Source organism: Lissotriton vulgaris, chromosome 7 (genome assembly GCF_964263255.1).
Source record: "Lissotriton vulgaris chromosome 7, aLisVul1.2, whole genome shotgun sequence".
In the NCBI taxonomy this organism is placed as follows: domain Eukaryota; kingdom Metazoa; phylum Chordata; class Amphibia; order Caudata; family Salamandridae; genus Lissotriton; species Lissotriton vulgaris.
In genome coordinates, this window is record NC_141695.1 from 78,753,774 (window position 1) to 78,767,088 (window position 13,315).

The following is a 13,315-nucleotide window of genomic DNA, read 5'->3' on the forward strand; positions in this document are numbered from 1 at the left end:
CACTGCAAAATAAAAATACTCTAAATCTGGACAGGTGAAATACTTTAGCGTTTTTCACTCTGATTCGCCTATAATGCTTTATAAATCTGTTAAGCCATCTTGGGATCCCTGGCTGACCCTGCCATTCCCAGTTGCCCCAAGCCTGCCCACCGCTTACCTCCTACAGCAAAACAAGATGGGGTAGTTCTGGGGCAGAAATGAAATGGTGAACCACCTGTGAGGATTACAGATGACATACATGTAACCCAGCTATGTATACTATCAAAACTGAAGTTTTCTACCATTACTAAGTCAAAATCCTCCAGCTGCAGGTAATGCTGAAGGTTCATGTCATATTTTCTGAGAGGTGGATGTTGGCCCTTTATCTGAGTGTTTGCTACATCCACATTATATGCGAGAAGAGTTCATTGTACTCCGTACAGTGTTTACAAAATTCTATTCACCTTAGCTGTAAGCCACCTATCTAGATTGTTAGACTTGATGCATCTATGGCCACACACTCATGCCTGGATCTTACCCCTCCACCTTTCACCTCCTGTGGTGACATTGTCAGTTCAGATAGTATATATACACCCCTATGTGTTATGGTGTATATCAGATAATACAAGGTAGCGCCATGAGGACAAATCCCATGATGCTCTGTGGTTGTTACGTTCATTTGACCTTTTTTGTTTACACAACAATGGCTCACACCTCAACCCTTTCCTATGGGGTGCGGGTATGCAATATACTCCGCTAGTTGCCGTGCCCTCTGCAGAGGTATCTCTCCATTGTATGCTGTTCACAAGGATTATCTTGTGAGAGGAACCTGGGAATAGAGCTCAGAGTTGCATAATCACCAGACCTGCATCACATACCGGATACATGTCAATAATGGTTTGTATTTTACCATGTGCCTGTTCTGACTCCTTAGGAGGCACACGTAATACATGCGTAGCATCTAATACGCCAGATGGCTTCAGGCATCCCTTCTTGCATAAGACATGACTTGAGAGCATTTACTGTCTGAGGTTCTGTTGCTCACATGTACACTAATTGGTATCCTGCTGAAGGTGGGCCAAGCTACAGCATACTAACTGCACACTGAGCCATGTAGTCCTCCAGTCAGGAAATTGGGTTTGGGCTAGTCCATATCCCTATGCTTAGTTCCAGTCATCCCTATTAGAAGTCAGCAGGACCTAGATGTTTTGTTTGTGCAGCCGTGTAGAATACAGGCTGTGGACATGTTCAGTTGAGCTGCTACAAGCTGAAAGTATGAGCGAGGGATATCTGTCAGATACTGTCCAGGATCACTCTTGGCTGTCTTACACTGTCGATGACAGACACCTATAACAAGCATTAGTGTACTTTCACTGAAGAATAAGATGTTAAAGAGTTCTTAGATGCTGTTTGAAAACGGCAATTGTTTGACATTTGGAATACCTATTTTGTGTAGGTTTTTATCAATTATTTTGAATTCTCATTGAACAGTGCTACTTTGGGAAATTAATTTGGAATTCCATTGGCTCACCCAGAGAGTTATTGCTTAAGAACTCCTAGCTGCCTTTTGAATTTCCTATTGATCCTTGGAGCTGTATTTGATCTTCTGTATTTGATTTCTGAAACTGAATTGAGCACATTGAATGCTCCGGCTTTTGCCACATCTGACCCTTCTGACACCATAGCTCTGCCATTTGTGTCTCTTTCTAACACTTTTGGCCCGATTAGGATGTCAGGTGGACCTGAGTCCTCTGACATCGTTTGGGAACGGAGACCGAACAGCCACCTGTCCTTGGTCCCAACCCAGCAATTAGGTTGCATTCCTATTCTTCAAAATGGGAGCATGAATTCTGACCAGAATGCATCCTCTCATTATAAACAGCTGAGGTTCAGTTCATCCCTGCAGCCCATGGCAGGCACCTCAAGGTGCCTACCACTGGGTGCAGGGATCAACAGGTGGACACCGTAGGTGCCCACTAGGCCGCTATCCAGTGGCCATGCATGCAAGGGGGCCCTCCTGGTGGCCTCCAAAGTCAGATTCCCAGAACCTTTCTGTGTCAGAAAAGCCAGCACAGAAAGAGTGTTGATATCTGCCAATGCAATCCTTCGGGAGGTAAGAGCCGCCCAAGGGTTTACAGGAGTCTTTCCAAATGGTTCAGTCGGAAAGGAATCCGAACAGCTGATTACCATGCCGTATGAATGGCTCCAACAGAGGGTCAAAGCTGTGTCCTCCGGCATCGTAATCAGGCCCTAAATGGTAAATGAGATTCAACACAGCCGCTGTTAATACAACATATAGGTACTAACTAGGTACAAAATAGAAGCGCCTGTCATCCAATAGGTATCAACACTCTTTTTCATGGACTAGAATAGCTCATTGACTGTACCATGAAAATATCTTTTCACCTCGAAGTAATTAAATAAGTGAAACTAATAATTGATTGTTGGTTTAATTATTCTTACAACTTCTTGCTACACTTCAATGATTTTCAGTAAATGCACCAGCAATGTATTTTTTTTGTAATGTCAGAAGCGAAATATCTTCACTCTGGAAAGAGAATACAGTTAAAGAATGAGAACAGATTTAAAAACATATTTTGGATGTACACAATACAAAAGTTGTTCATTTTTTTTTCCAGAAGTGTGGATCGGTTTGTTTATAGTTGAATGTAGCACTGCATGTTTTGTACAAGTTGTTGTATTCTGAGAGTTTAACTTCGCAGTTTACAGAAAAAGGTGATGCTGATTTTCTTTGGCAGAATAAATACTTTTCTACAGTGTTTGTCCGATTTGTCTGATAATAGTTTTGTTTCAATGTACGTGTTAAAATGTCATAATAGCGAGATAATAATTCGCAGACTGTGCCACATAACTCTGCATAACATAGTCTACCCACTCCTCCATTGCTGCATAGTTCCAGTGGTCAAGGAGATAAGACACATATGTGCATACACATATCAGTGCTATATTTTTTCAATCCTAAGTGCACTGTAGGGCGCATTTTGTGTGTGCCCCATGGTACTAAGGGGGTGACGCTGAACAAAGCTAGCAAATATCATTGCTCCTAATCCTTTTGTCAAAATGTATCTTTTTTCCCCTTTCCAGTCATTCACATTGCCACCCATTGCTGGAATCTCAATGGGCACAAACGTCGATCCCCAGTACGTCAGACTAGAAATCCACTACAATAACCCGGAGATGAAAAGTGGTAGGTGATTGGCTGTGGAACCCATTCCTTCCTGTTAAACTTATCTTTGGATGATTTGTTGTTATTATCAGTTTAAGTGTCAATTCTTTCTATCGTCTTGGCACCAACACTAAAGTGTACTGCTCTGTTTTCTATTCATTGTTGTGTCTGATCTATGACTAGTGTTCTACATACATTTGCTTCACCTCAGTGCAGTAGTCCACCCACCATTACAGTGTGTGTTATATGGTCATGAATGTAAATTCTGTGTGAGTTCTATTTACCACAAAGAAGGGCTTCCACTACCTATAATAACATAGGTGCATTTCATGTGCATCTTATTTGGTCGCACAACAAAATATCGTAGGTAAAATGGAAAAACATATGTGTTACAATATGGTGGACAACAATATCAAGTCTCCATTCTTGCAATATTGAAGTAAAAATATTGTCTACATAACATACAAAAACCAAAATATTGTTACAAACCAAATGAAAAATTGTTGGACTTTGGAGAGGTCAGATATACTATTCCCACTCGAGCATAAACAACAGCTTACATTTGCAAGTTCATATGTACTATCCTCACTCCAAAGTAAGCAACAGTAGGGAAACTGGTGGATATTGCAGGGCACTATTACCACTCCAACCTGAGCAAAAGTATTAGATTTGATATTCTCGCTCCAACTTGAGCAACCGTAAGGACAGTGTGATCTTTAAAATGGTTAGATTTACTATTCTCACTCCAACATGAGCAGCAGTAGGGAAATTATGATATTTGGAAGAGTTAGATTTACTATTCTCACTCTGACATAATCAACACTTTGGGCAGCTTTGCTCTTTGTAGGCATTGACTGTATTATCCCCACTACAACCTGAAAAAGATCAGAGAAAGTGTTGGTCTTTGGAGGGTCACATTTGCTATTGTCATTCCAGCACTAACAACAGTAAGGAAAGTGTTGGACTTAGGAGAGGTCAGATTTTCTGTGCCCGATTCACAGAACTAACTTAAGACAACATCCTAAACTTACTACTTTTGGTATTCACAGAAGTTAGAATTTTGTCTTAAGTTTGTCTTAAGACAGACTTAAGACAGACTTAAGTCAAAATCCTAACTTAAGTCTGTCTTAAGTTTGTCTTAAGCCTTTAGGCCCAGCAGCTTTAATATTTTGGAGCCCTAAGGTTGCATCCAGAACATGTGATGACCAGTTTCTTGATCATGAAGTATCAGTATCAGTATAAAGAACTAAAAGTTACTGGGTTGAATTCACTGATCATGATTGCTCTCCTGAAACTGCCAGGAATGAGCTTTACATAAGCCAGTTGTATTTACAGCCTTTGCCATTAAGGCTACACTTTTCTTTGGAAAGTGGCTAGAGGAGGGCTTACAAGGAAGAGTTTTTTGCAGACCAAAACATTTTCGTTTGTGAACATCTCATATTTACCCTTTTGATTTTAACCATATTGGAAGATGTTTGTTTGATTGCTTAATCTTCTAAAACAGGTTTGTCCAAAATATGGTCAGGGGGCCAAAATGTGCCACTTTTAATTGTTTTATCAGGCCCACAGGAGTAGGTGTGCTTTCCTTTAAACCATGCTAGCTCTGCGAGGAAAGATCTCTCTGAGCGCAGCACTGGAGGAGTGAATATCACATAACACCAGAGTCCTAAGGACCATTCAGTAAATGTTCGGAGCTGGCCAGCTAACCAGAACCTTCGCGGGATATATTTAACTTACGAGCCTCAAAGGTCATACTGTTCTGCCAACTTGTAACTTCCATCCACTGGGCAATGGGCCTTAAGAGCATAGCATGTATAAATGGGGCAGGTGCCTGGAAAGTTTGCTTAAATAAATTGAACACAGCTTTACATCTCTCCCTATAAATCTACTTGTTTACATGTCCCAGCAACTAGAATACTGACCAAGATGACTGCAAGTCACTCCCCAGAAGTTAAAAAGATAATATTTGGCTGGTGAGTACTCTGCTTCAGCCAAAATGCACGACAATCATCATCAGACTGATTAAAGTGACAATCTAATCACTTCTTTCAAAAGTGCAGATCACCTGTGTTGAAAATAGATAACTTCACCACCCTCAATTAGTTATAAAAAGATGGGCCTGTGATCGAAAGTAGCAAGTTAAAAAACATTCCAAATTCAAACAAATTTCATACAAGATCTCAAAATTGGTCAAATGGTCTACCATGATACACGCTTCCTGGATTCTCTCTGAACTACTTTGTAGTTTGGCTTAACTTAGGGGCAAAAAGTAGAGTGTGTATGCCACCTCTTAAATAGTAATAAAGTGAAACAACAACAAAAGAAAATGTATCAATTGTATTAAAAAATATTTGACACCAAATTTACAAAAAAACAATTATTAGACCCGGAGATATGCAATTTTAGGAGATTTGGTAAAAATAGTGCTTAGAAACACAGAGCACCAACTGTGGTTATCTGATAACGGCAGGATCAAAGTCACAATTTCAGGCTGACTGCAATGGAGCACGGGCTGGTTGTGGAATCAAGTTGGCCCGCTGAGCAATGCATTTTAAATCCTTTTTGCGAACTCTTATAAGGGTTGCATCAAGAATGCGTTGCAGTGCATCATTTCCAATCAGCTGCAGGGCTGTCATACGGGGGCCAGAGTCTGGGATGCATCATGGAGTGCCGGTTCTCATGAGGTCTGGGTCGGTGATGCAAGGTCCTGTGTACGGGTTGCATTGCTCAGTGCTGCAAAGAGATTCATCGTGCTGCTTTGGTTCTTGCTGAAGAACATAGCCGGGCCGGCTGAGCACCTTTAGTCCCACTTCCAAGAGTCCAGGAGGAGAGGGGAATAACTTGTGGGGTTAGGACCCAGAGCAGGCACAGTCTTGGATGCAGAGTTCAAGACAGATAGAACATTTTCTGTCCCTGAGGCTCTGAACAGGAGGTCCGCATACTAGTCCTTTGACTCACTCTGGGTTCAAGGTGCTGGTCCAGTTCTGCTCCCTCAGGCAACAGGGCTGCAGATTAGCAGGGCAGCAGGGCAGCAGAGTAGCAGGGCAGCAATGTAGCAGTTCTTAATGCAGCAGAAGAGCTGGGCAGTTCATGTTCGGAGAATTCCACACATCCCAGAAGTGACCTGAAGAGTGGGTGTAAGGGTCCCCTTTTTCAACCTGGTGCTTCGTTGAAGTGGGAAAATCTTCTGGAGACTTCACCCACAAAAGTGTCTGAACTCTACTGCCTTCCTGCTTTGACTCCAGACTGGTTAACGGCACAACAGTCTAAGTGAAATTCTTTGTGTGTGACCAGGGACCAGCCTATTGATGGGTAAGTGGGGCTGGTCACATCTCTGCCCCCCATCATGCCTGTGATGGCCCATTCACTGATTCTAGTCCCACTATTGTGTGGCTGTTCAGGAGGAATATATAAAGACGAACTGCCAACTACACCTGGTCATGTGACACAGGAAGAGGCTTCAGGCAAAGGTTTAGGGCACGAAAATACCAAATTTCAAAAAGTGACATTTTTATCATTAAAGAGAGTTTTCAATTACAATTACAATCCCTCAGACGCCAAACATGACTTTTCTACCTTTTCCCAATCAAAAGTTATAACTCTGCTGTGTACATCTCCTTTGGTTCTCCTTTTCGAAAATAAAAAAAACAGACTTAAATCAAAAGTTATAACTTATTAAATGTAATGAGGTAAGCTAGTGTTACCCTATACGCAAAACATAAAAGTACATGTCTAACTTTTTAAACACATTAAATGTTGCCCTATGAGCTGTTTATGGCTCACCCTACCTTAGGGTGCAACTGTATCTGTTAAAAAGAAAGGATTGGGCCTATATTTGGTGTAATTTGCCAGGTCAAAATGGCAGTTTAAAACTCCACACACAAGCTGCAATGCCACAACTGAACCATGGCTACTTAAGTGGGTGCCACCATAAATGCAGCAAGTACAATAGAAGCAATTCATTTACTGGTGCTGGGCATATGGTATACAACTTTACTAGTGACATATAAGTAAATTAAGTATGCCAATGAGGTGTAAGTCAATTTTACCATGTTGTAGGTAGTAAGCACAAGCACTTTAGCCACGGATAGCAGTGGTAAAGTGCACAGAGTTCTGAGAGCCAATGAAAATTGGTTATAGAAACAGTAGTGAGCCGGCAAAACGTTTGTGGATGACCCTGCAGAGAGGGCCAAGTCCAGCACTTGGCCACTTACAGCATTATATGCAAAATATTATTGGGAGGAACACTTGCAAATTATCCATTGACTGGAAATCACTGGATTGCATTACTAATAATTGATTTCACTGAAACAGGTCCGGGATTGCTTGAGTTCCCTTCTTGAGAACAGTCGTCCGGTAGTTCCAGTTGGAATGTCACCACAAGTGATTGCCATTGGATGGAACATTGGGATCCATTCCTCCCTACACCTGTGTGTGCTTGATCAAGAAGCCAAAAAGGGGTATTTAAGCCAACTCAAAATCACTAATTTCAGAAATGTCATAACAGAGAGTTAAAAAATATGTACATCTAATGTTTTAGTGTTTCTTTAAAACCAGCTTTGGGACACATAATTGTAACTTGGACAAAGGAATGTAACTAGAAAATCAGCTACACAAAAGAAGGCTAAACATATCAATGCAACCTTTCCCCAAGGTGTTTTAACTGAAACCTATTTGGTGACACATTGTACCGGTCAGAAATTAGACTGATATGTCTCATGTGTTCAAAGTATTGCAGTTATGAAGTGTTTTTTGTCTCTTTTTTTCTAGGTCAGTTAGACAACTCTGGTATTCGCATTCACTACACCACAGCGTTGATGCCACTTAATGCTGGAGTTCTGACCGCAGGGATCTTAGTAGAAAAACTTGCCTTTATCCCTCCAAAGGCAGATGCATTCAAACAGACTTCAATCTGCAAAACTGATAAGTTCAATCAGGTGAATAGATTTAAGAGCTCGATTCATTTACAAGTATACTGTCTATATTTGCAAATGCAGGTTAAAGTGAAATTACTGTAGGCCAGGTTGATCAACTGCATTGTGTAGTAGTATAGGTTAGCATTGAATTAGTAATACATAAATAATGACAAATTCAGATCACAAACATATGACCTGAGACTTCTGCCTCTGCCTTTCGTATCTTTTCTGTTCTTTGCACAAAGTTTCAATACTACTATATAGTAAGTGTGGGAGGTACCAAGGACAGTGCAGGGACAATAGAACATATTTGGGAAATATAGAGAGGGGCCTGACACATTCCCAGATTTACAAGAAATGCTCCTTTGCATCATTGTACATGCAGTCCAAAATGTGCGCTCTCCTCTACAAGTTTTCTCACATTCTTAATGTTCCTTTTAGTAAAAATTGCATTCCGACTCATTGATTAAACTTCTTTCAGCTGAAGCCAAGGATTCCAACCAGAGCTGGAAAATATGGCTTGAGCCAGAGATTCTGGCCTAATTGTGGATGTAAATATGTGACTTGTAAATTACCGCGGGGAATAACAAAAGTCATAACATTAGACTTTAGTCTCAGATTGCCTTTGTGTCTCTTGACATTTCATTACAAACTAAAACACACCTTTTTAGGCTCTTTCTACCATAATTCTATCTTCCGTATTGCTAGGGAAAGTTATGAGGTTTGCCACAGATAGTCACAGGCATCTTTGTTGGAACTAATGTTATAAATGTTCTATGTTTTGAAATATTGTTAAGTAAGCTGCCTTGCTGCCTTTGCAGTGAGAAGCAGCAAAGCAAGGATTCATAATTACAAATCATACCAATAATACCTTAACCTATGTGGTGAATATTTGCGCATCTCGCCCATCTACTTTATGATTGGATGATCAGTCAACATAAGGTGTTCAATTCCCTTCACACAAGTTCCAGATACACTGCTGTGGAAGCAATATCAAGACTCCATTTCCGACCACTCAGCCTTCCCACTTTTGTGTGTAATTTAAGAGACCTTATTTTTGTAAAGTTATGAAAAAATATATATTTTAAAAAGAAATCCACTTTAAATATTGTAGAATCATTCAATAAAAAGCTAGACACTGATGTTAACCACTGTATAAATCCTGCAGCATTAACAGTCTATGATAAAAATTAGTTTTAATGCAGTGGTAAAATCAGCTATTTGTCCACTTTCCTACTATGGAACTAGCCAAATGTGAGGGTGCAAAATGGATGGGAAAGCACGTAGTTAATTCCCAGCTCCATGTGGATCTGTCTAATAACACACTCACTGCTCACTTTGCCGCAGCATTCAAGCTAGCCTGGCTGATGAGGGCTGTTAGCCTGAAACTGGTCACAAGGTGCTTGTTTCTGGTCCAGGGAAGACATGGCCTGGCAGTTCGGTCTGGACTGTTCCCATGAGTCTTAGGGTCAAGACTGATTTGCATATAGCATTGTCTGAAATGGGGTTGCAAAGAGAGCTAAAGAACGATGATGCATACAACACAAATCTGTGACTGGGAGTGAGTGTTCGAAAAGTTTCAGTGCTCTGTCCATCATCTCCTTTTGTTTGCTTTGTCTGCTCTAAGTTGCCAGGGTATGCCCAGACGTGAGTCCCTTTCTCACTTTTTCACTGGATTCAAGCTAGCCTGGCTGATGAGGGCCATTAGCCCTGAACTGGTCCGAGAATGCTTGTTTCTCATCCAGGGAAGACATGGCTTGGCAGTTCGGGCTGGTCTGTTCCCATGACGCACACGGTCATGGCTGATTTGCATATAGCTGTGTCTGGACTGGGGTGGCGAAGTGAGCTAAAGAACGATGATGGATTCTACCCACATCTGTGATGGGGTGAGTGTCTAAAAAGTTTCAGTGCTCTGTCCGTCATCTCCTTGTTTTTGCTTTGTTCGCCCTAAGTTGGCAGGGTATGCCCAGATGTGGTTCCCTTGCTCACTTTGCCACTGGATTCAAGCAAGCTTGGCTGATGAGGGCTGTTAGCCCAAAACAGGTCCCAGGATTCTTATTTCCAGTCCAGGAAACAAATGGCTTGGCATTTCGGGCTGGATGGTTCCCATGAGGCACAGGGTCAAGACTGATTTACTTATAGCTGTGTCTGAACTGGGGTCATGAAGTGGGCTGAAGAACAATGACGTATTCAACCCAGATCTGTGACTAGGGGTGAATGTTTGAAAAGTTTCAGCGCTCCATCCATCATCTACTTGTGTTTGCCATGTCTAATAGTAGCCACTAACCAAGCTCATGGCAGTTAGAATGCAAGACAACTACAGCATGTACAACATATAAGCTTTACAATTAGGTAGGTCAATCTTAACATACTGTATCGAATGCAGCTATAAGATTAAAACCTACTTCTAAGGGTGTGATCAGCCACTCAATGTCCTCATTATATTTTCTGAGTCAAATTCCCAGCTGCACTTAAGGGTATCTAATGAGGGAGTATGGCTAGGGCCATCCTCAGTGCTGGTGGTGCCCAGCGCGACAGTCTTTTTTGGTGCCCTCCCATGACAACCGCCTCAGATTCTGTCATCCAGCAAAAGTGCCCCTCATCTTTCTATAGCCCCAGTCACTTAAAATGCTAGTAAAGGCTGGTTTTACTAATCCACTAAGCTATCCACATAAAATATCGATCTGTTCTTTGCAGCAGGCATATTAAACCTCTGTGCTACTTTATGTTGAGTCAAAGCTGCCACGAGACAAAACGCTGATCTCTCTTTGTAGCAGGAACATTAATCACAAGAGTTTTCTTGATTCTTGACTTTTTTGTTGTTGCCGGAAATCTAAACTCGAAGGAACTCAGTAGCAGGTGCTTTTAAATTGAAAGTTATGGCTAAACACAGTGCACTCCCCTGAGATCAGTGCCACCCTCCAGCCATTGCCCAGGTCGGCCGCAATGGTGGCACCAACCTAAAACCGTCCCTGGGTATTGTCATCAGCAGTATGGGTTTAGAACAATTGGAATGTGCAATCTCTTGAGAGCAATGTGTTCCCCAACACACACACAATCCTGAATGACGCCCACTTAACCCAGTATGTACCCCACTTTGGAATGCAGGTGAATATTGGGGCATGAAGCATCTGCTTCTCATTTTTCATCATTTTTTAAGTTTTGTTTTATGCCAATATTTCCCAATTCCCATTTCAGTGGAACTCATTTTATTAACCTCAAAAGAATAAAAGAGTTTAGACAGCTCCACAGGCATAAACAAGCAAGACTTTTAGGACACAAAAACATCTTTTCAAAAAGCAAATTAATATCAGATTAAATGTAGCTACTACATCACAATAATAGATATCTGAATTGTACTACTTTTATCGAGCTTAGATTTCTGTAATGTTGAATTTCTCTGTCTTGATTCAAATTAGGCATTTCTGCTTCATACTCTCTCTGTCTCATGATAATTAGCACACCACAAACTCACAACGCTGCTAATGATTTTTATATAAATATAAAACATTGTTATACCATTGTTTCAACAAGGTCAATTGTTGTTAAAACAAACAAAGTTTAAATCTCAATTGGACAGCTTCTTACACTCTTTATCAGGTAGTACCACCTTTCTAGATCATGTAAATTCTACAGAAATTTGGTTTCTGAAAATATTTTTTTTAAATGGATTGCTTTTGTAGCTCGTTATTTAGAGTTAGCCCCCAGCCCCTTAGCTGATTAATGTATTGATGTAGTGTAATTAATGTCCTTCTGACGAGCTCTGATGGTGTTGGGCTGTTGGTTTTTCTATTTTGCAAAATGACTAAATGTGTGTTTTATGACTTCTGGTAGGTGGTCGGTGAGCCAATTCAAGACATGCAGGTGATTGCTGTACTTCTCCATACTCACTTGACTGGAAGGGGTGTACAAGTCACCCAGTACAGGTAGGTTGTTTCTAAGCAATGGTTTGATGACACTGCCATAGAAAATTGGAGCTCAGGTTGGCCGTATGTGAAGCACCAGTAAAGCAGGTTGCATGGTGTCCGAGTCTGGCTGGATCACTAAACATTGCAGTAATTATGTTCAACCATCCTTGGACTCTGAGGGTAGATTTAAGAGTTGGAAAGGCTTAGTTAAAGTTTAGAAAACCAGCAATCAAAAATATCTATTTTTTTCTTGAGATTTTTGGTCTTTCGTCAGACTGCCATTTGAGAAAAAAACAGTACTTGAGATCTAGGGGTAAATTTATCATGGTGTTGCGATGCCCTTGTGCCACACAAGGATGATGCAAAATCTAAGGTACACCTTCCTGCACAAAAACAATCTTCCCCCAAACACATCCACCTTTGCCTCCATTGACGCAAGACAGCACGTAGCACACCAGCACAAGTAAAGGACAGGGATGCACAATATCATGCTCATACAGCACATTCCTGCCCTCTCACACAGCACACTGTATCAAGGTGTCCTGCTGCGTGATATAATGATAAATCTGTCCCCTAGAGTAGCTTGTCAGGTTCTACTATAGAAGCAGCTGTTTGCTTCACTATAGGTCACCAAAGAAGTGAATGTGTGGTTAAATTCTCCCAAGGTATGTCATATTGTTAATAATGAAGGGGATGTATTTGTAAAAACCTTTTGGTCTCTCTGGGTTTACCGATGCATCCTCCCTCTTTAGGCTCTGGCATAGATGTTACCACAATGACACAAGGGAGTCCTAGCATTCTCCTCAGAGTGGGGTGTACTGACCTGAATGTATTTTTAATTTACACAGGTCATTGGTGACACTGTGACTCCTTAGTAGGTTTCTAATCCCATTTTCAAGTTTACAAGTGCATTCTGAAGATCTGTTACAATACTTGGATCTCTGTGTCTCCACTTTACCTACAAAGATCACTTTGAGAATAGGATAATCTGTTCTTGCTTACATCTTTTGCTGTTACCCACAGAAAACTGATCAACCAAAATTCTCACTTTGAATACTTGCAGTTCTTGAGTGTGTGAATACGTTCAACTTATCAGCCTGCTGGAGGGAGTGCTGTGGCCATATTATTGGGGGCATGTATTTACTATATATGAGACATGATGGACATTTCCAGAATTGAAGCGTTCCTTAACACTTACGCTGCGAGGCCTTTTCCCATCCCTTGTGTTAGGCCTTTTTTTTGGCTATTTGGGATAGTTCACGCTTAGGCCCCCGTAACTATTTGACATCATAAGGTATTCACAGCAAATTTGCGTCCCTTTCGTC

The 13,315-nt window shown here is 41.1% G+C and overlaps 1 protein-coding gene across 1 annotated transcript in view; it reads left to right on the forward strand.

Annotated features, from left to right (window-relative positions):
• Nucleotides 1–13,315, forward strand: part of LOC147700820 (putative DBH-like monooxygenase protein 2) — a 125,393-nt gene that overhangs the window by 46,929 nt on the left and 65,149 nt on the right. Inside the window, exons 6-8 of the mRNA XM_086929741.1 lie at nt 3,085–3,187; nt 7,937–8,103; nt 11,917–12,008. Coding sequence (XP_086785867.1) covers nt 3,085–3,187; nt 7,937–8,103; nt 11,917–12,008 — 362 coding nt within the window. The remainder of the gene's footprint in view (nt 1–3,084; nt 3,188–7,936; nt 8,104–11,916; nt 12,009–13,315) is intronic.